General features: G+C 47.6%; 1 protein-coding gene across 1 annotated transcript in view; it reads right to left on the reverse strand.

Moving 5' to 3' along the window:
* Positions 1-20,729, reverse strand: part of LOC117583307 — a 38,257-nt gene extending 17,528 nt beyond the window's left edge. The window contains exons 1-3 of the mRNA XM_034271551.1: positions 20,019-20,729; positions 3,836-3,945; positions 230-328 (exon numbers count right to left, since the gene is read on the reverse strand). Of these exons, the coding sequence (XP_034127442.1) occupies positions 230-328; positions 3,836-3,945; positions 20,019-20,076 (267 nt within the window). The 5' untranslated portion in view covers positions 20,077-20,729. The remainder of the gene's footprint in view (positions 1-229; positions 329-3,835; positions 3,946-20,018) is intronic.
* Between the last annotated feature and the right edge of the window lie 340 nt (positions 20,730-21,069).

Below are 21,069 nucleotides of genomic sequence, written 5' to 3' on the forward strand. Positions count from 1 at the left end.
TGATTTAAAGACACAAAGAGTTCGTTGGCAAATCAATTGATTGTGCTCTTAGATATATGGCAAGTGTCTACCAATTAGCTGCGATTTACTAGACCATTCTTCAATGCTTAATTTGAGGACAATTACCCCGTCTGCAGAGTGCCGACTGACAGCGATAATGATGATTGAGTAAATAAGTGTGCACGGCCCGGAGAGCACTTTGCCCGGAGACGCCCAGCCATGTACTTACGTCAATTTCGGCCCCCTCGATGGTGGAGTTGCGGAATGGCGGATTCCGTCCATTTATGAACTCGAAGAACTTGCCCTTGTCAACCTTCAGCCATGTCACCTGCAAAAGCAAAACAAATTTTGGTTTATATTAAAATATACAACCCCGAAAAGCGGTTACGTATGGAAAGAAACCCCAATCTCGACTCAGAATCAATTCAATCCATGGCTGTGTCTGACAGTGATGGAATGTGTCAAGTTTGAACGCCCCACAACATTGCGGGGATCAGTTAATGTTGCGAAAGTAAATTATTAAACCGTTTAAATTGCACAACTCGAATGCCAGTAAGCTGAGCTCCCCCTTCATCTCCACGTCCACGTCCACGTCCACGTCCACCTCCATCTCCGTGTCCCCTGGCGATTCAATTTAACTTTGCAACAAGTTGCAACAAACAGAACGATGCTGTGCGAATTGTTTGCGCGTTAAACTGTAAAACTGTAAATAATAAAATGTTTTTATTGGAATGGCAATGGCAATGGCACTGGCACTGGCACAATGCCGGAATGAAGGGGGGGACTTTGCGCATGTCACCCCTGCAATTAAAAGCAAAATCTACTCGCACAAATGCCACTTGCAGCGCAAAAGGATGGCACACAAAAAGTTGCATCATGGAGAGAGATGAAGGAGGAGGATGGCGAGAGGGAGGAGAGGCTTAAAGCAACCAACGTCACAACGGCAAATATGAATAATGAAAATGGAAATTAATTTTCATGCGCAAGTTTTCCACATTCAACTTACAACTAACTGAGGGACAGAATGGGAGACATTCCGGACTACGGCCCGGATGGCAATGGAAATGGTAATCGTGATGGTGATGGTGGCCGGATGTGCGGCGTCGGCGGCTCTTGTTGCCAGTTTTTAATTACACCGAGCTTTTATTTATTATGCATATTTTTTAACGCCAGCCCCAACGTATAATCGTATTTGTGCATCGTTCTTGTGTCGCTGGATTAAAGCTGAAAAGTAATTTATTTCTCTTATTGGACATGGTCTTATCCAGCTGGCCCCCTGGGGAGCAACGTCTCTGCACAGTGGTCCGTGTTTCCACTCACTCAGTTATTCCACGTGTGTCTCCCGGGCGGCTGCTGATTGGCCGATTGACACGCTACCAACAAATTGCATTGATTGCACGCAACTTAATAATATTAATGTGCTCATTGAATGTGTCCGCGGCAGGCGAGGCGTATGCGTAATGCCTACCGCAAGCCTGGCCATTACTCAGCCAACCCGTGGCCACTGATCACTGTTTTTGTGTGTGTGCTTAGCGTTTTTCGGGTCGTTTGTTGTGCGGGTCAATCGATAAAGCATACACACAGACCATTGCCATATAATGAGAGGGCAAACACAAACACAAACACAAACACAAACATTGCGGCCAGCGGGCAGCAAGGGTGAGCGACCGAGCGGCCATTACCGCACTCTAGGACCGCCAGACACGCATCAAATTTTATCAACCACTTGTGGTCGTTCCAAACATTTTCCCTCGATTTGACATGCAGCACCGCCGTATCGTCATAATATTGCCAATGGATCTCTCAGAGTAATGAAAAACAAAGGACTCTCCCCACTCCCACCTCCAAATATTTGCCAACCCAGGAGTCGCGCCACGGCGCAGGAGTCGCCAGAAGCCGACAGTCGGCAGCCTGCATGTGTTTGCTTTTGGCGTGTCTGCTGCTCGGAGACCCATTCAGTCAGTGCTCCAGTGCTCGACTTTATTTCTTTTGTTCTTGTTGATGTTTGTGCTTATTAGCCCGCATATACTCCTGCTCGTACTTGTGCGAGCCGCGCTTTGTTCCCAGTTCTCTTGTCACAAAAATGCTGAAAAGTGTCGTGGCTGGCAAGCGGCAGTCAAATCAAAAGCACATTAATGTGCACTGGCCCCGATTTTAGCGACGATTCCCACCGGTTAATGGCGTAATTAGTTTATTTAATTTGTGTGCATAAATATTTTGTTTTTGTTGCTGTACAATGTACGAATAATACCCAAAAATGTATGCTCTACATGTGTAGAGCGGCTGAGTGTTCGCATTTGCGTTTTAATTGCCTTTTTAGTGCCACTTCCACACAATTTGCCACGCTTTGGTCCACAATTCGAATGAGATCGGGTGGCGCTCACGAGCATATTGTTAATTATACTAATTAGCCATCGCATTGGCCACAACTCGACTGGCCACAACTGGCCGTATAAACGAATTTTTACATCTGCATGCGGAGGCGTCGCTCTGCTATTTGACTGTTTGGTTATTTGGTTAGCCCGCTAATTGTACATGTTTGCCTTGGTGCGTGGTCTGTGCTCCCTGATCCTGATCCGTGGCCAACCCCTCGGAACTCATTTTACATTTGTGCGGCTCAGCGGCGCATTAAACTTGTTCGCTGACACTTTGGCGGCAAATCGCCAACGGAGCGTCGCACGAACACGAACGAAAATTTCCATGCAAATGAGACATACACAAAGCCAGCTTAAAGTTGCCCCGGATCCCGATTCGTAAAGGGACAAAGGGACACGAAGCAACAGAAGCACATTCAGCAGAATGGAACAGCTCTCTCTCCCCCCCTCTCATTTCTATAATCAACTTTAGCGCACTAAATCCATCTTAGTTTCACGGGGGAAACAGCAAAAAAAAAATCAATATTTGAGTAATGTAATCCAGTGCTGGCTGCCGCTGCCCACGACATTTCTCCTTGATGTGCCATAAAAATTTGTACGCTTTTTTATGGTACTTAGAGGGAACAAAACGTCAACGTCAACCGCTAACGTTAACCTGGAAGCAGAGGAGGCTTCTCTCTGGCCGTACTCTGGCGCTGGCCTTGAGTCGGAATGCCCGCTGGAGCTGGGCTGTGTGTGAATTGTAGTTCCAAAGTGCGCCCCTGCCACAAAGTTCCGAACTAAATTGAAAGTATGCGGAATTGAGCGCATGGGCCAGTGGGCCACTGGGCCCTTATGCGGTCAAGTTGCTCTGGACTCGGTGACCGGGGCAGTATGTTTGCCATAAATTCCACGGCTGCCACGAAGCGGGACACGGATCAGGACCGGAGGCGGAGGCGGAGGCGGCGTCGAGGGCTTGGTCATGATTTCGCCTACGACAGTGCGTGTCTGCTGATGTTTCGTGATGGAATTAAGTAAACTGAAGTGAAATTAATTGCCACAACACACCGAGCAGGAGCCATGGGCCAGGAGCCGATATTGCGACGCGGAAGTGGTAAACGGTTTACGATGCGATCCCTTCGATGGCTCCGCGGAATGGCACTCTGAGTGCAAGTTTGTTTTGCTGCACAGCGTTCGCGATGCGGGATGCCTTTGACTGCCGCAAAGTTGCGGCACGAAACTTGCTGAAATTTGTCCGTGTTCTGTTCGGTTGTGTTTGTCACAGTGCCGGAAAGTTTAGCCCACAAAATAGCACAAGGCGAACAAAGTTTCCATGTGAGTGAGGGGGCTGCAGTTTTTATTTTTCAATTTAAAGTTTTTAATGCGCTTTCCATAATTTATATCCCACCCATCCATGCATGGCCGCATCCAGGTCACGCCACGCTAATGGGCTAAGCCCATTCTAATCCATTGCCACTTACCTTGAAGAGTATTTCCGGTTGGACATTGTGCCGGCACTTGAAGGTGGCGCTCGAGCCGCGCTCCACATACCGGGGCACCACCAGCTGCACCTCCACGTCCGATTGTCCATCTGTGGGCAGAGGGTAAACAAGCAGAAAGACTCGGTTATACGTATGTACATATGTGCGCAAGAAAAGGCAATTACAATGAAAATCATGAACATCGATGCTCGCCCAATTGTGGCTTAATTGAAAACCCATTAAAAGGGCTTGGCCACACAAAAAGGAAATCGAAGAATACATATACCCAGAATATGCTGGCAATTGAAAGTGCCACTGCCGGACCCGTACCCTCAAATATTTCGACTATTCTTCTGTGCAAATAAAAGAGGAGACACAGCTCTCCCGCTCAGAGCTGCCAGCTTACTGGACATGGTCCTCCCAGGATTGTGACCCCGCCCTGGCTCAATAAATCTTAATTTGTTTGCCAAAGTGCACATGAGAAATTTTTACGCCTGCATGCCAGGGGGGGAGTCCAGGCTATCCAGCGGCTGGCTGGCTGCTCAGGTGTCAAATATTTGTGCCCCGCTTTGCACTCGGTCTCTTGCACTCGCCTTCCGGTGATGCCATGTGGGGCAAGGTGGCATTTAAACGACATTTTTTCCGGCTGCCTTATTGCTCCACTGCTTCCAGTGGCCGGCACGTACGACGACAGGTGACGGCACTGAATTGAGCTTTAAAATTGAAAAATTTATATTTGTTCGCACTCCACACTCCACGCTCTACGCTCGTGGCAGACCACTCCGCCGGACACCCGCTGCGTATGTGTAATGTCTGCATTGGATATTTTGCAGGCACTTGTTGACATTTAGTATGTGCTCAAACCATATAACGTGTACGTTAAATGCTGTAGCTTGACACTGATTTTATGAGCTCTTTTGCATAGCTATAATCTGTGTGAACTCTTCGCAAATTTTCCATTTTCCTGGTACATAATTTCCCAATGGACTCTTTGGCAAGACTTTTGGAAAATTGCTAGATGGAAATCGATAATTTAATATGCCATGTGGCAACAGCCGCCAGGGAGCTTCCGCCTTTTGCAATCATAATTAAGACACAAAGTGGCAAAGGACTAGCGAACACATTGCCATGGTAGGGCTGGAGGAGGCCCTGCCCACCCAATTTCGGTTCCATTTTCATTTTCATTTATTCACACCACGCGTCCATCGTCAGTCACGCAAAATGTCAACGATTGAGTAAGTAAAAAACGTGTCTGACAGCGCGAAAAATATGGAAATAATCGGATAACGTGAGACCAAAAAAACAATGAAACCCAATGAAATGAAGCTTGTCAAGTGCGAGTGCGAGTGCCAGTACGAGTGTGAGCGCGGTGTGAGTGTAGATTGCAGGGCATAGGGCATTGTTGGACTGGTAACAGCTGGCAACTTGTTGCCACTTGCCATATATGGCATAAACATGGCCAAAATGCCATCACCGGTCTGCCACCGTTGCCCCCAGCATGACGTACGTGTTCGTGCCGCACGCTAACGAGCCGAAATTTACGAAAATTCAATCATTGCCCGGCCAGACCTAGACCCAGACCAAGACCCCGAGCCAGACCCAGACCAAGACTCTACGGTAGACAAAACCGCAACCGTCAGCCGCAGGCAAGAGGCACGGGCATCTGGCCACAGGCAAAAGCAGCAGACAAGAAGAACCACGGGAAGGAGGAAGCAAACAGACACCAGAGGCTGCTGGGCCACAGAGCTACGACCCCACTGGCTTCTGGCTTCTGCCCTGCAGAATCAGCCAGATCGACAGCCCCCAGGCTTTATAATCATGTCGATTTTTTTGACATTAATGTCGCAATACTTTACGTCATTTTTTACCCGACTGCCAGATGGGAGATGGCACATTGCAGAAGGAAGACTTCGTCTGGCGGCTATTCGGTTGGCGGTTCTCAGTTGGCAGCTGGCAGCTGGCCAATATGTATCCAAGGAAAGACAATGAAAAACAGAGCAAAATAACGAATTTGAACTGCACGACGAGCCGCTGACAAGGAGCTCAGCAACCGCAATTATGCTCCGCTGACTGCCTGCCAGACGGGCGCACAAAAAAAATTCATTACATGTCCCGGCAAAAGGGGAGGAGGAGGCGACTTCTTTGGGTTGTGCAACAAGCCACGAGCCGCGTTGGCAGGAGGCTTTACTCTCCTCCGTTTGCCATCTCACTGCCTGACTGAGTGACTCAATGGATGGTTGAATGGGTGGATGGTTGGATGGGTGGATGGATGAATGGATGGATAGATGGAAAAAACGAGGTTGCTTTGACAGCAGCTACGTTTTGTTGTACGTGTTGTATTTTTTTACAAGCGGAAATTGATGATTTTCCACGCGCTGAGCGACAATAAAGCGTGCATCATGTCAGAAAAACGCAAATAATCAATCAATCAACATTAATCAACGCTCCAGCCCCGAGACAAGCCGCACTGGGCAACTGTTGCAGAAACTTTGTTGCTTCGCGGGATGCTCCATTCTGACTTTAACAACTAGATTAGGCCTCCAAGTCAATTGAAATTTATTGCCAAATGAAACAACAAATCCAATTCGAAGTCATATCAATTTTAAGTGCTTCGGAGAGATTCATCAGCAAGAACTTTCCAACGTTTCCATAGTCAATTTATGCCCAGAGGGCAGCAGACATTACACAGATACGAATCATAATACTCAGTTTACGATTACGATATTCTCTCCGTTTCAATTTTGACCCCCGGGGCAACCTGGCAACATGGCAGACCGGCACTCTGAAGTTTGAGCATTTATCCAGCCCATTCGAATGAATTGTTTCGAGTTGAGTGGTAAATGCCATGATTAATGAGCGCACTATTAAAGTCAATTATTGTTTGCCAGAGGATAGTTTAAGAACTATTGAGCTGGTCAGGTGATTGATTGCCCTCGAACCGCAGGAGCGACAGGCCGCAATAATTAAAGAGTTGCCCCACTGACACCTTGCCGATGCCACACCGCTAATTGCAGCAAACACAAACAGCCCCAGGACACTTAAACGACTCGAACATATGTAAAGATAATTGTCCGGGCATTTGTATGAACATTTTCAACTGATTTCCCAATCAATATTTGCACTTTGGCAGCTTCTCCATCGATGATTCAAGCTCGATGAACGATGAACTTCAGCCAGGATATGTCGGTCGATGCCCGACGCCTGTTGCAATGACGGGGCAAAACGCAATTATATCAACTCGAGCCACAACTGACCACAGTCTCCTGTCTGTCTGTCCGACTGCCACCTCGTCCAGCTGTCAGTCAGGCTGTTAGAAGCCCCACGGCGCTTTGAGCAGACTCAAACCATTATGGTTGATTGGCAGACAGGGTAGGGTGTAGCGCAGAACAGAACGGAGCGGAACAATACAAAATACGACTTAGGAGAGCGCATTCCATGGTGTTCATTAGACACGTGCAACTGCCAAACCGGCCTTCCGTCCTGTCCGTCCCGACCCAACAAATACTTTTCAAAACTGATTTCCTGCCCTCATTACCGTCGTTTGTGTGCTGCTCGCTCCAGTAAGTTGGCCGAGCTGTGCGTCCGAGCGTGACAGCCAATAATTTTTGAACGTCCAGTGTCTTAGCCTGACAGGACACGGACACCAACCATTTTCTAATTGATTTGCGGCCATGTGGCTTTCCTATGCAAATGTATGCTTGATTGGGAGCCCAGGAAATGATCCGGCAAGTCATGGCTGACAGAACCATTCGGGCGGCAAAAGTCCGCAAATGTTTCAAAGTTGACCGCACAGAAGACAACATTTTTCTAGCCCCTCAAACATGAACAGAGCTACTATACATACATTTGTACATATGTATACAAAGAGAGGAGTAGGAGTATATTTCAGGCTGGCACGCACACTATCAGGAACATAAGCCAAACAATAAAATGGCAGACACCCAACATTTACCCGACATTTACCCACACTTGGCCAACAAAAAGGATAAAGCCATAAGTCGTTATGCTGCAGAGGCGTTCGCTCAGAAAATGTAAGCACTGGCTTTGGAGGCCCACAGTAGAGGCTGTCCCTGCTGGGGCCGAAAACAAAAGAACCCCAACAAGGTCCGCCAGCATGTTGGAGGCATAAAGTAATTTTATAGAACAAATCACAGGCATTAGCGGATATAAATCCAGTTTATCCCTGCCAGTGTATGCGCGCGTGAAATTCAAATATCTGAAGCGGGGAAGAGGAAAAGAGAAGGAGCGGACCCTGCCCAACACAATGGGGCGGCGGGGTGGTGGACACGCAACATTGGAGGGACGCAAGAAAAATGCCTGGACGTGGCCCTGCAGCAGCAGCAGCGTATCCTTGAGCATGTTTAGAGCTTGTAATTTCAGATTGGAAATGGAAAAATATTCATACACCATGAACGAACGAACGAACGAACGAGTATATGGAAAAACTTTATCCCCAGTAGATCCCCTGGGAATAGAAGAGAGTTTTAAATTGTGAAACTACCAGTGAATACAAATTACTTTTTACTCTGGCCAAAAGGTAATCTAAGCTGCAGAAGAAATGTTGTTAAAGCTGCGTTGGCTTTAAGCGTACGATTCCAAATTGAATTGCCGTACACAAGAGGCAATCTTTTATTTGATTCTGTAATTTTCACTCGCACATTTTAGTCACATTTTTGAAATTAAATCAAAGCCGAATGCTGCATGAATGAAATCAAAATCAAAAGAAAATGAAAATGAAAATAGCCAACGCGAATGTCTCCCACAGCCATACACACACCATCCTGTGCCCTCGCCAACACACACAAACAGAGGCATTCAGGCACCATGACCGACAAAAAGTAGCCAATGTAATGCCCAAAACAAAATATGAAAGAAAATTGCGCACCGGCCAGGGCCACTGCCAGAGACAGAGTAAGAGCCAGAGCCAGAGCCAGCAGCAGAGCCAAAAGCAGAACCAGAGCGCCACAGGAAGCCAACTTCCTGGTTGAAAATTTTATCTCGTCGGTCCTGCCAGCCAGCGACTACGACGAAATGGGAAGAACAAGGAGAAGGAGATGGCGAGGGGAAGGGAATCCGTTTGTGTGTGTACGACTACGAGTGCGAGCATAAGAAAATGGCTTCAAGGACACCTCATGGTAGGGCTGTTGCTGGCGGCTGCACAACTACAACCACAACTACGGCTACAGGGACGTCCTCTAATGCCTAGGCCCTGCCCCAGCCCCAGCCCCAGCCACAGCCACAGCCCCAGTAGCGCCCACAGGGCTACCCGGCACGTAAAGTACATGCCCGGTAACACGCCCCGCGCCCATTTACAAGGCCATGGAGCAAACACATGTAGGCCATGAATCTCATAACGAGTGTTAGACATGCGCCACGACCCAAAGTCTTTGTGTTCGGGTTTGAGTTGGTGTTGCTAGTGTATTTGTGTGTGTGTACATGACTGGCCAACAGTTGCCGACTCAGTGAACGCGACCTGGACCTCCTCACTGCCTCGTAAAGATGCAGACCATTAAAGAAATGAAAAGCAAACCCTGACGACGCCGCCACCAGCGACGCGACGACCACACATAAATATACTTAAATTACTTTTAAGGAGAATTATTTATTATTAATGGGCTCCTGCTTGGCTTCGGCTTCAGTTTCAATCATTTTGTACGCTGGCTAATGCCGCGGATGCGTAATAAACATTTTCAATTTGCATTTGAACATTTGAACAGTTGAGTTCGAGGCGCACCCCGAAAAAATGCAATTTTCATTTAGAAATACGCCAAATACTCACAAAAGGCGTCCCATTTCCGGTGCCTACATTTATTCATGTGCCACAAAAACACATTCCACATTGGGGTCGGGTTGGCAAACACATTTAAATCATTCACGACAGCTGGCCGGACGAGCAGCAGCATAGAAACCCGACAAAAAAACTGAATTTGACATTTTTCCACGCCGCACATTTCGGTGGATGCCACACGATTTGTTTATTACCAAATCCGATTCAATTTCGACTCTGCCACACACACCACAACACCAACCAGTCTGGTTGAAAACAATTAAATGCGAGAAGGGTGGGTAAAATTATTTATTTTTTTGATTATTTTGTTCGCGACTACGACGATGTGGGAAAAGCGACACGCGCAGCTGTTTTACCGCTTTTCAAAAAACTTTCAAACTTTTCCCCAGGACACAGAACAAATGACGATTGTAGGGAAACCGCAGGTGGACAGCACAATAGGCCGGGGAATGGGGATGTAGGAGGCAGTGTCTGGTGGCAAACGCCCACCTTGACAATTAATGACAAGGCCCCAGCCACGTGCGCTGTCCAAACCATCCGTTCCTGACCGCCATCACGTTTGAGCTAGAGCCAGAGTCAGAGCCAAAGCCACAGCCAGAGTCACAGCCAGTGTCACAATTATGTTATATATACGCAGCACAGTTCGGCCAAAGAATATCATCCTGGGCAGCTTTTTGAAGTTGCCCTAATCTCTAATCTACACAGACATTAGGCCACTGACACAAACATGGGTTGAGGCCGAAGTGGCGCAGAGCAGAGCCTGCCAGAACAGGGGATGACGCGACTGGGCCTGCAGCATTTTCCGAGCAGGGCTGATGATATTGACATTTATGCTTGACCCACCACTGTTGAGCGTTCTTTCCTGTCTCATTTTTCTGTTGCCCTTGCAAAGGGTATCAATAAAATTGATTCAAAGTGAGGCGATATGTTTTGTAAACACTGTAAAGAGACTCCAACCAATTCGAGTTTCATCATATAGATGCAAAAGTTTTGCAAGAGTATCAAAGTCTACGGCTGACAAAAACTGGAATTTTCAGCTGGTTTTTTGATCAATATGTTGAGCTCAATTTTCGTTGACACTTTGCCGCACCTGGTTTTGCCGCTTGTCGTCTGACTGCTGCCTGCCTGCTTGCCACAGGCCTCCTCCTGCCCGACTGCCTACCTGACAACTTGTTTGGTTAATGTCTGCCGCAAAGTGGTGGAGGCGACACAGACAAAAACACAAACATAGATACAGACACATTGAACATCCAGAATGGACATTCTGGACATTTGCCGTGTGACTCTGAACTGACGGAAAATGCGCATTGGTCCCTGAGTTGAGCCACGTATGGCGCATTGGCCAAGGCAGCGACAAAGACAAAGGCAAAGGCAAAGGCAATGGCATATTTGCACAGTGCTAATAAGGAGCCAAGCGGCGCACTCGTGGAGCTCTGGGCGACAGCAAAACCCTCGTCAACCTTGGCCAGAACTTGTTGAAACAATGCGCGTACGACAAAAGTCCTTGCACAATCAATGCCGACTGGCCTTTGTTTGCATTCCAATTCCGATCCCGATGCCAATCTCAATCCGAATTCCAATTGCTGCTGCTCCCCGCTGGCCCGAGGCGCCATTAAAAAATCAACGCCCAGTCGGCTATGGGCGGCTATGTAAAGTGCCTTCATTATGCGATTGCTTCCCGTCACCGATTTCGGGGTCCTTCGTCCAGAGCCAAGGGCAGGAATATTTTTATTTTTATCCAACCCGGAACCCCATACACACATTGTGTGTGTGTACAATACGCACAAAAGGCGTAACAATCAGCTCAGGGCATCATAAAAAAAGCTATATATATATATACACCAGAATGAATATGGAATGCCATGGAATGGGTATGGGCATGGCGAGTGGCTGGGCCTTTATTTGGACTGCATGATTTCTGGCGATCGTAATCAATAATTTACGCATTTTCATTTTGGCCAGCCCCAAGGAGGCATTAGCATTGGGGCCGCAATTACAAAGACAGAAGTGCCAGCCATTCAAGTGTGTCCTTATGTGAGTCCTTCTCTCTCTCTACCACCCTGTCTGTGTGAGTCTCTGGCGTCGGTGTTCGTGGAAAGTTTCCCCTTTTTCTTGCTTTTGTCTTCGTTTCCTTTTTGGCAAAGGATATTCCCAAAACGCCTTTTCCCAACTCGTCGCTGCATACACTTGAGTGTGCTCCAACTTGGGTTTTTGAGTTTGAAAGTGGAAAAATGTCTCTGGGTGGTTGCTTACAGCCAACCTCATTTGCAGTCCTTCTCGATTGCTGCTGTTAATTTGCACACATTTCGTTGTTATTTATTTATATTTGATTTTTGCCGCTGCCACTGACTCCGTGCATTCCCCACTAAATCCACGTATTCCATTATTATGAGGCAGCCCCATTGTTGCTGCCCCATTATTCAGCTGGTAATTCCTTGAGGATTGTGTTTACTTGAGTGCGCATGTGGCTGCCAATTGACGCGTATTTGGCTTTGTGCTTTGCCGCTTTGCCGCCTGCTTACTTCTGCTCTCCCTTATATAATATACAATTATTGAGCGACGCCGTGATTGCCGTCTCCCAAGCAGCCATGAAGAGAGGAGCTATGGCACCATAGAGGAGCCATGGAGCTACGAGGCTATGAACAGCCCTATAGCTTGTGGAATAATAAGCAGCTTAGCCTCAGCCCGAACGCTTAGCGTGGATTTTGTTCAGTGTTTGGCACTGAATTTTAAATGGCCAGCAAATAGCTGAGAAAAGAAAAGCAATACCAATAGCTGTGCTTTAATTGGATCCGTAGTATGCTTAAATATCGCAAATGAGGCAATTAATAAGGCGCTGAGGAGGGGCAAAGAATACGCTTACGCCGGCACTCACGGACCACAAGTCAAGCAGGCACGAAAGTGCATATTCATAAACCTTCTATAATACCATTATTAATTCAATTTAACGCACGAAACATTTTATTCATACACCAAAATCGTGTTAGGAAAGGCGCTCCCACGCACTGGCATAACTCCATCGACTCAGCCTCCATGGGTGCTCATTAGCAGCTCTCGTACCCATATGCTGAGTCACCTGCCGCATATTAACTGCATGGCTTGGATATTGTAGAGAGAGAGAGAGAGAGAGAAGGAGAGCCGCACAATCATTACACAACGGCACAGTCCTCCTCCAGCTGGATAAATTATTGGCCTTTCGCACAAGCACACACTCAGAAGTATGGCCAGGAGCCAGGAGCAGAAGGAGCCACATCATTGGCATCAGGACACGAAGAGTCAGCCCAATTAATTAAGCAGCTGCTTTGTGCTTTCTGTTAGAGGGGTAAGCAAAGCATAATACTACACAAAGTGCCCTGGGATAAGTAGACACATGTATCCGATTTGCATGGCAACTTTAGATGCTCCGATGCTCCGAAATGCCCGAAGATATGTGCCATAGACTAAATTGCTCAGCTGCTCAAGTCCTAAGCATGGCTAAATGGAAAATCTGTGTTAATACAGCAGCACTTAAGCAAGATTTTGTATTCTGTATAATTTATGGATTTGCTCCACCATCCAGCATAACTATTCGGCGTTTCTCACTTGCTCCATTCACAGTTTCTGTATAATTTGCAGATTTATATTCAACTTTTCACACATTCGGCGAATGACAGACTGCAAGTTGTTTTGGCCGCTTGTCACACAATTCGTGCGACTCACTCAATTTGCAGTAATCACATTTTATTTGTCTCATTTCTGGTGTTCATAAAAAAGGCTGAAAGCAGTTCGACCGAGAAATCGGTGCGGGGCGGGGTCCAGCTTATTGTTTGTCATGCGTTTTGGGGCGCGTGTCAAGATTTTGGCTAGTGTTTTATTGCCTACTTCGGGGCGCCCACTCATACGGGTCTGTGGAGCTTCAGCGCTCCCCTTTTGCCTTTTCTATACACTGCTTTTATGTGTCCCGTTAACAATACTTTCAAGTGAGCGCACACACACACAGCCATGCAGTGAAAGAAAATTACACACACACACAGGCAAGCCTTTGTAGGGGAAAGGAAAAGACACGAGTGCAAAAACAAAACATTTGCCTTTCATTTGCGCCCCCCTTGCATCATAAAAATGTGTAGTTTACTTCGTTTTTTCCCCATTTTTGTGTACCCTTGAAGAGGGTATTATGATTTGTACCATGTGTTTGCCATGCGGGGCATATTCATCAGAGCTGCCATAGAAATGATCTCTCGAATAACTGAAATCCAGATCCAAGTCTAGAAATAATTCTCAAAATCTCTTTGGATCTACCAGCGAGACTAGATAGCTAAGGATAGTTTTTGATGTCCTATAGAACGTGCTTCGACTCAATCCATCGACCAAAGTCTGACTGCCAATTGGCCAAACTCATGTGTACAGCGGGTATCCCATTGTCGACTCTGGGTTCTCCCTTGTTGTCTTTTTTGTCTTTGTTTGTTGGCACAGCGAGAAGCTCAGTGGGCCAACTTTGCTAGCCCTTTTTCCAGGCATTTGCCGTCGTTATTGTTTGTTTGTTCTTGTACCCTGCTTCCTGGCTGCCCGACTACTCGCTGCTGCCTGCTGGCTGCCCGACTTCTCACTCGGCCTCTCCTGCCTCCTGGCTGTATCTCCGTGTGGCTGTGAGTGTGGGACGCGAGTGGGTGCGGCATGTAGGTGTATGTGTGACATTTCCGACTCTGTTTAATTTTCCGTTCAGCCCGCTCCACTCTTTCGCAGATACGTTCTTTTTTCGGGCATTTAATGCGAGTTCTTTTTTACTTGGGCAAGCTTACAATAATAAACTTTTTAGTGCCTAGACATGTTTTTATTTTGCTTGACAGGGATGGAGGGGAAGGGAAGATATTGTTGTGGGAGGTGGAGACAGAAGAGAGACACAGGCAGACACAAGGCTTTTTTAATTAATTTTGCCTACTGGTGGCTGCGAATCGCTTGGATGTGCACCATGCGGCTTTATATCGTGGGCCTGTGTACGTATCGCGGCAATAAAATAAAATACTCAGTCGGTGACTTTAAATTGTCCCAGGCTTTGGCAGTGATTAAATTGTTATGACACTGCTCTGAGTGGGGAGAATGTTGTTTTCGGTGATTCATGGAGCTCTGTTCTGCTGGCTCACCGCAGAGCCAACAAATACTCGGGCCATAACCCGAAACCTAATGACTAGCGCAGACATTTACAGATTGAACTTTTCCCATAACTGCCCGAATGTAAACGTACTTCTACGCATTTGAATAGAACCGGGACCGGGACCGTGTGCCAGTTCAATTTATGCGTTTTGCTGTCATTTGTTTTCTTGACCACCTCGCTTATGGCTTAAGCTGTTTCGGATTGTGCCCAGAAATTTATGCGCCATCACTTTGGCCTTTGATCCCGGCTGTTTCTGTATTTGTGTGCGCTTCCGCCCAAATCCCTTAAAACCTTAAATAAGCAGAAACTTTGCTCCCACCAGGCTGGTGGCAGGCGGGAGGATCATTCCTTAATTTTGTAGGAATGGCCGGGAGCGCTTGACTTTGACTTTGGCTTCGGATTTAAACTGCTCTCGACCTTTGTCAAAAGTTTTGAGGCTGAAAACTTTGTGGCAAAAATCAAACTGTGTATAATGATGAATGCGGCCAGCACTTCGTGGCCTAACGCCTGCCCGCTACACCCTAGGCTCTTGTCTCATGGCTCATGGTATGTGGGCCTGGTTATGGTCCTGAATAATTAACGCATCGCTGGACATCGCATCGTATCCTATCGACTGTGCATTTCCGACCGGTTTACATTTCGATTTTGCTGTTTTCTGGTGGATTTTTATGCCTTTCCTTTCTGTTTTTGTCAGCACTCGTTGACCCTCGCGTGTCGCTGGGCAATTTATGGATTTTTACGAAATTTATTTGGGGTCGGGTCGGGTCGGGTCCACTGATTTGGGTTCGCCGAGATTTATACTGCAGTTGTTTCCTGGATCGTGCCGCCTTATTAAGGCTCATTAAGGCTACCTCTGGCGTTGAAGTTCAGGCCAAAAAAGTTCTCAAGTCCAGGCATTAAAATATAAATATCATCAGCATTTCTCATGAAGAAACTGGGGCGCGATTTACTGTCAACGGCTGCCAACAACAAGGATGATTCTTCATAAACTCATAAATTTAGTGAAAAATGGCAAATCGATTCCGTTCCTTTGCGGTCATTGTTATTACAAAACTGTCAGAGCAGAGCCCAAGTGGAGACGCCAGAGTGTCTGGGGCCGGGTCCGGGTCCGGGTCCTTGGCCGGGTGCCCAGGACAAGTGTAGGGCAAATGCATCCGATTCTACGTTTGGGGCCAGCTTCGCAAATCCCTTTTGATAAAGTGCTTTCTTTCGGCAGACCTCCGGCACCCAGCATCCAGCATCCAGCATCCAGCATCCAGTGACTGGCAAGCTGAAGCGCTTTTCCTCAAGTGTCGCATTATGGCCATTCTCGGAGGCAACGCCTCGGTGGCTCCGCAGTTTCCAGCTCAGTTCGTTTTAGTGGCGGATTTGGCAATGGAAGGCGACCAGATTTATGCAGCTGCTTTCATGCGTAATTATTTGCTGACATCTTAATAGTTTTTCCAAGCCGCTTTGACTTTTATTTGTGCAACTTTACAGCCGAACAGCCAAAATAGCTGACAATCGAATTGGCTCTGCTTGAAGCAGAGGGGAGGGTGCGGGAAGTGTATTGCAAAGTAAGCTTCATAAATATTTCAAATCCTACACTTAGGCATAATTGTTTCGCGGAAGCATCCCATTTTTATTTGCCTGTTTGTGATCCGCAGCTGGCATCTGTCACCCACACACTCACACTCACACTCACATATTTGTGCCCAGAATTTAGGGAACGTGTGGAAAGTATTTTTAATGGTCTCTTCCGTTTAACGACATTGCCAGAAGCACCATAAATAATACAAATAATAGGAAACGCACAAATATAAAATTCGTTTTCGTTGTTCGAAGCGCGCTCCTAGGTGCCGCTCCTGGGGCCGCTCCTGGTGCCGCTCCTGATTCTGGTTTTGGTTCTGCCACTGCCTCTCATGTAGCTCTGGCAATTTGTCGTGTGAGCAACTTTTTGATAGGCCGCACCACGCTTGGGCCGATAAACCCGGCTCTCTTCCTCGTTTCTCCATTTCGCTTTCCACTCTGCTTTCACTCTGCTCTCTCTTTTCCTTTCTCTCTCTCTCTCTTTTTCTTCAGGGCAAACCAAAAACAAGCTTAAGTCCTTGTCGTCCTTGGCGAGGCGACACCACCTTGGGGCTTTTAAGTTTGACGCTCGTTTATAGACTTTGCACACTTTGCATTTACTTTAGGGCGCCGCTGATGCGGCTGATAATAAGACCGCGCGGCACGGTGGGGTGAGGTGCGGCGTATGCGCAATGCCTGCAAAGCCACGGCCCCAAAACACTGGGAAACAATGGAAAAAAAACGAGAGTTGAGCAAAAGTTTTTACAGCCCGATACACACACGCCTCGGAGACACCTAGGCCAGCCAGCCTCAGTTCCCCACCAAATTGGAGATGGAACTTGGTTCTGGGTCTGGGATTCAGCTTCCGGCTCTCGAGCATTGCTTTTGTTTTTACCGAAGCTTGTTTTATAACTTTTTGATTGTCTTTGCGCCAAATTTGTGCAAAATTGTTCAAAGTCCTGTTCCGAATTCCGCTCACCTGCGGCTGGCTTCAGCAAATTGTGGACATGAGGGGGGTTTGGCAGGCTCCGCGAGTCTGGCTGCCATGTGCGAGTATAATATTTGCCTTAATCTGATTTCTGCCACTCAACTTAACTTCGACAGCAGAGAGAGAGAGAAGTGGGCATGGGTGGAAACTTTGCCCGTGGCAAAAGCAACAATTTATGGACCGCTTACAATATTTATTTCGATTGGAAAGGCCAAGTTTTCTCTGCGTTTTTCTTTCGAGTGGAGAGTCCATTAAAGTGCAATGTCAAACGGCTGTGGCTGTGGATGGAGTCGAGGCTGTAGCTGTGGCTGTAGCCGGGGCCCGAAGGGCAGACTGCTAAAAAAAACTTTCATTAGATATGCCAAAAGCGTCTTTGCACAGCACGTTTCCCCCTCGCCCAAGGAGAAGGAGGAGCTGGCTTTGTCAAAGTCGTCACATGTCATATGGCAGACAGGCAGGCGGCCAGGGACGGCACGGCACGGCCACGCAGTCAGTTAGTCTGCTGCAGGCTATAAGGGTCTCTCCTCCGATCTGTCGTTGCCTGTCGCCTGTGTGATGTGTGTCCCCACACAGACAACTACATTTACATTACATGCACATCTCTGGCTAGCCCGCGGGGCAGGAGCAGGAGGAGGAGCAGTAGCAGAAGCAGGGACAGCCCTGCCATTGAGGTTGCACCGAGTGCACACACTTGCCTTGTTATGGTCGTACCATTCGCATTTGCCACTGCCAGCCACTGCTGGGGCTCACAATTATTACATTTGTATGGACATGTGGCCACATTAAGTATACAACGCGAAGGCCAGCCATTGCCTCAGGCTGTTGCCTCTCCTGCTCCTGCTCCTGCTCCTTCCCCTTCTCTGCAGCTGTCGTCGTCCTCGTCGCTGAAGTGGCTGTTAGCCAGTGGCTTGACATAATATTTATTCAAATGTAAATTTCATGATGCAGTTTACTGTTTAGTTAGTCAAATTGATTTATGTTTTGCTTTAATTTCGAAATGAAATGCGCCATCATTCCATCAAGAGCAGTGCAAACAGTGAACGAGTTGGTTAACGGCAGGAAGGAGCCTTCGATGCGAATCGCGTATTCCCGTCACGTGCGCCTTTTGTTGCTTGTGTAAATAAGTGTTCGGCAGACTTCACAACTCAATTAAGCCGTCAGCCGAGTACCGACTGTGAGTGCAAAAGTGCGAGTGGCCCTACTAATGAACTACACTCCACTCTGCACCGTTGCGTTCCCAGCACCCAACACCCGGCACTCGCCCAATAAATAATTCAATCAGAACAATTTCAGTACAGAAAATCAATAATAATCGCATCAAGTGTCTTCGGGCAGTTTCGATTACACTTTCCGGAGCTGTACCAGAAGCTGAGGAAGTGGAGTCGGAGATGGCAACGTGTTTAAATTCTTAAGAGCTCAACCAACCACTCAACAGCCGAAGCTGCTAATCTTTGCGGGTCGGGGAAACTTTTCCCTTCACTGGCATCGCTATGGTCGGCGGGTGGGATGGTCTCCATAAAGATTCATTTCGTTTAATGACTTGAAATTGATTTCACTGTGGCATCGGCGCATTTTATATGACGCCACTCCATGTATCCTTGCTCAGCTCCTTTGCCGAAGCTGTGAGCTGTGAGCTGTGAGCTGCGAGCTGTGGGCTGGGGGTAAAATGGCAAAAACGTGCTTTACGACACGATGATCTCCTTTGGGTTGGAGCTCCAGCCGCGCTCCTTTGGCGAATTAATTTTTCAGCAATTACGTTGCCAGCGACAACGTGTAATAGATTCAATCCAGGAGTCAGGGAGTCAGTTAGTCAGAAGCCAGGATCCAGTGGAGTGGGATACTTTGAAGCGCTCCTTAACCGCGCTGTTGTGTTTTATGAGCTGCTCATTGGGTTTTTGATTAACTTTTTCCCGAAATGAAGCTGTAATGAAATTGAATTTTGTGGCATACTTCCCGCCGCTCATTGGGTCGTTAATCAAATCAAATTGCCAAAGGCAATTCCCATTAGCAGTGACATTTCGCATTCATCGCCTTGCAAGTGCTGCAACTGGGCCAGCTAACCATTTACAATTTATTAAAATTAAACATGTAAACGGGTAGAACAGCCAAGGACATGGCATGGGCACTGGGCACTGGGCACTGGCACTCCCTCCCACACCCATTCAGACCGTGACGGTACGAGTATGTTTATGGAGTAAATAATCGAAGCGTGCACCATGAATTATTCATGAGACTTATGGAAAAGCAGGCACCAGCAGCAGCAGCAGCAGCAGCAACAGCAACAGCCACAGCAGCAGCCAGAGCTGGCAGGTGCTGAGAATGTGTCCGGCTGCTGCCCCTGCCCCAGCCCCATGTCCCAGCTAGTGCGTGACATTCGACTCTTTTCAGAGTCGAGTCGGCTGCTGAAATGCCTGTGCTCCATTTGCAATTAGCCAGCGGCAGGTTTGCTCTCAACTTTTTTTGCATATGCAAACCCCCAAGTTAAATGCCAAAATTGTAAAAATAAATTTGTTGGGTAAACTTGAGAAAAACTATTCATAGAATATTGATCAGCCCAGCCCAGGATGCTTGGCCTGAGTCTGTTGTTGTTCCCAACCGAAATTCTTGATAATCCATTCCGCAATCAAAGTTTAAGGACGAAAAGCGAAGAGCAATCCACAATCCAAAGCCACAAAATGGGAAACCGAAACATGATTGCGTGATTTCATTTGGCATGCATTCTACTTACTTATTGGCTTTGTGTGTAGTAATCCTAAAAGTAAAACGATTATCCAAAACCTATGCATATTTCTGTATTTGGTTTGTTCCAGCTGAAATGGCAAATCGTCGCACAACTTGCAGCACCTCCCCTCTGCAATGGGGCTTAAATTTTGGGTTGGGCTTTTGGGTTCGGATTAGGTTTTGCAATTGAATTGGTTGTGGATTGGATTTTCCTCAAAAGCACACACAACTCTTGAAACACAACGCGCTGTTGGCCATCGATCAGGCCTCTTCTGATTATCTTCACAAAATCACGGGCAACACTTTCTCGAGTTGCACCAAATCGGTGGCTTGTGGTTTCTGGTTTCGCTTTTGGGGTTCTACTTTGGCACCACCTCGCAAATATCGATCGCAGAGTTACATGTTTGATTCACCGGATTGATGCACGCGCGCAGTTAAATAACTTGGGGAGATCGCATCGCGCATCCCCGGGAGGTAGGGATTCGGGTGGGGGGGCTGGTAGTTGTCCTGCCAGTCACTCACTCACTCTCACTTACTTGCACTTGCACTTGCACTGGCACTCTCACTCGTCTGATTGATTTCGCACTCGGAAATTTCACTTTCGCACTACACTATACAACAGGCTTGCGGAGCTGTCGAGTGACTCCGGACTGAGGATGGATCCGGGGCTGGTTGCATGCGCGCACTTGTTGTGCTCGTCGCAAGCGTTTATCCTAGACTGAAGTGGCAGGCGGAACGAAACAGAACGCACTGCCAGCCTGGAAAATCGACGGGCTAGGATACTCGCACAACGAAGACGCCTCCACACCACCCGCCAACGTGGGAGTCGAGCCGTTCCAGGAAAGTGCACACACCCCACGAGTACCCGAGGCTCGAGAGAGCGAAAGCTCAGGACGGGCGAAGCTTTCGCTCTCAGTTATCCGGCCAGTTGTTGCGCTACGGCAACAGTTCTTTGGCCTGGTCCCCGCCCCACGCCGCTTCCAGGGAACCCCCCTCTCTCCCGGAGTGCCCACTGAATCAACAGGCTGCTCGCAGGCCCAGGCCTCTTGGCCGCCGTA

Source organism: Drosophila guanche, unplaced genomic scaffold (assembly GCF_900245975.1).
Source record: "Drosophila guanche unplaced genomic scaffold, DGUA_6, whole genome shotgun sequence".
Lineage (NCBI taxonomy): Eukaryota > Metazoa > Arthropoda > Insecta > Diptera > Drosophilidae > Drosophila > Drosophila guanche.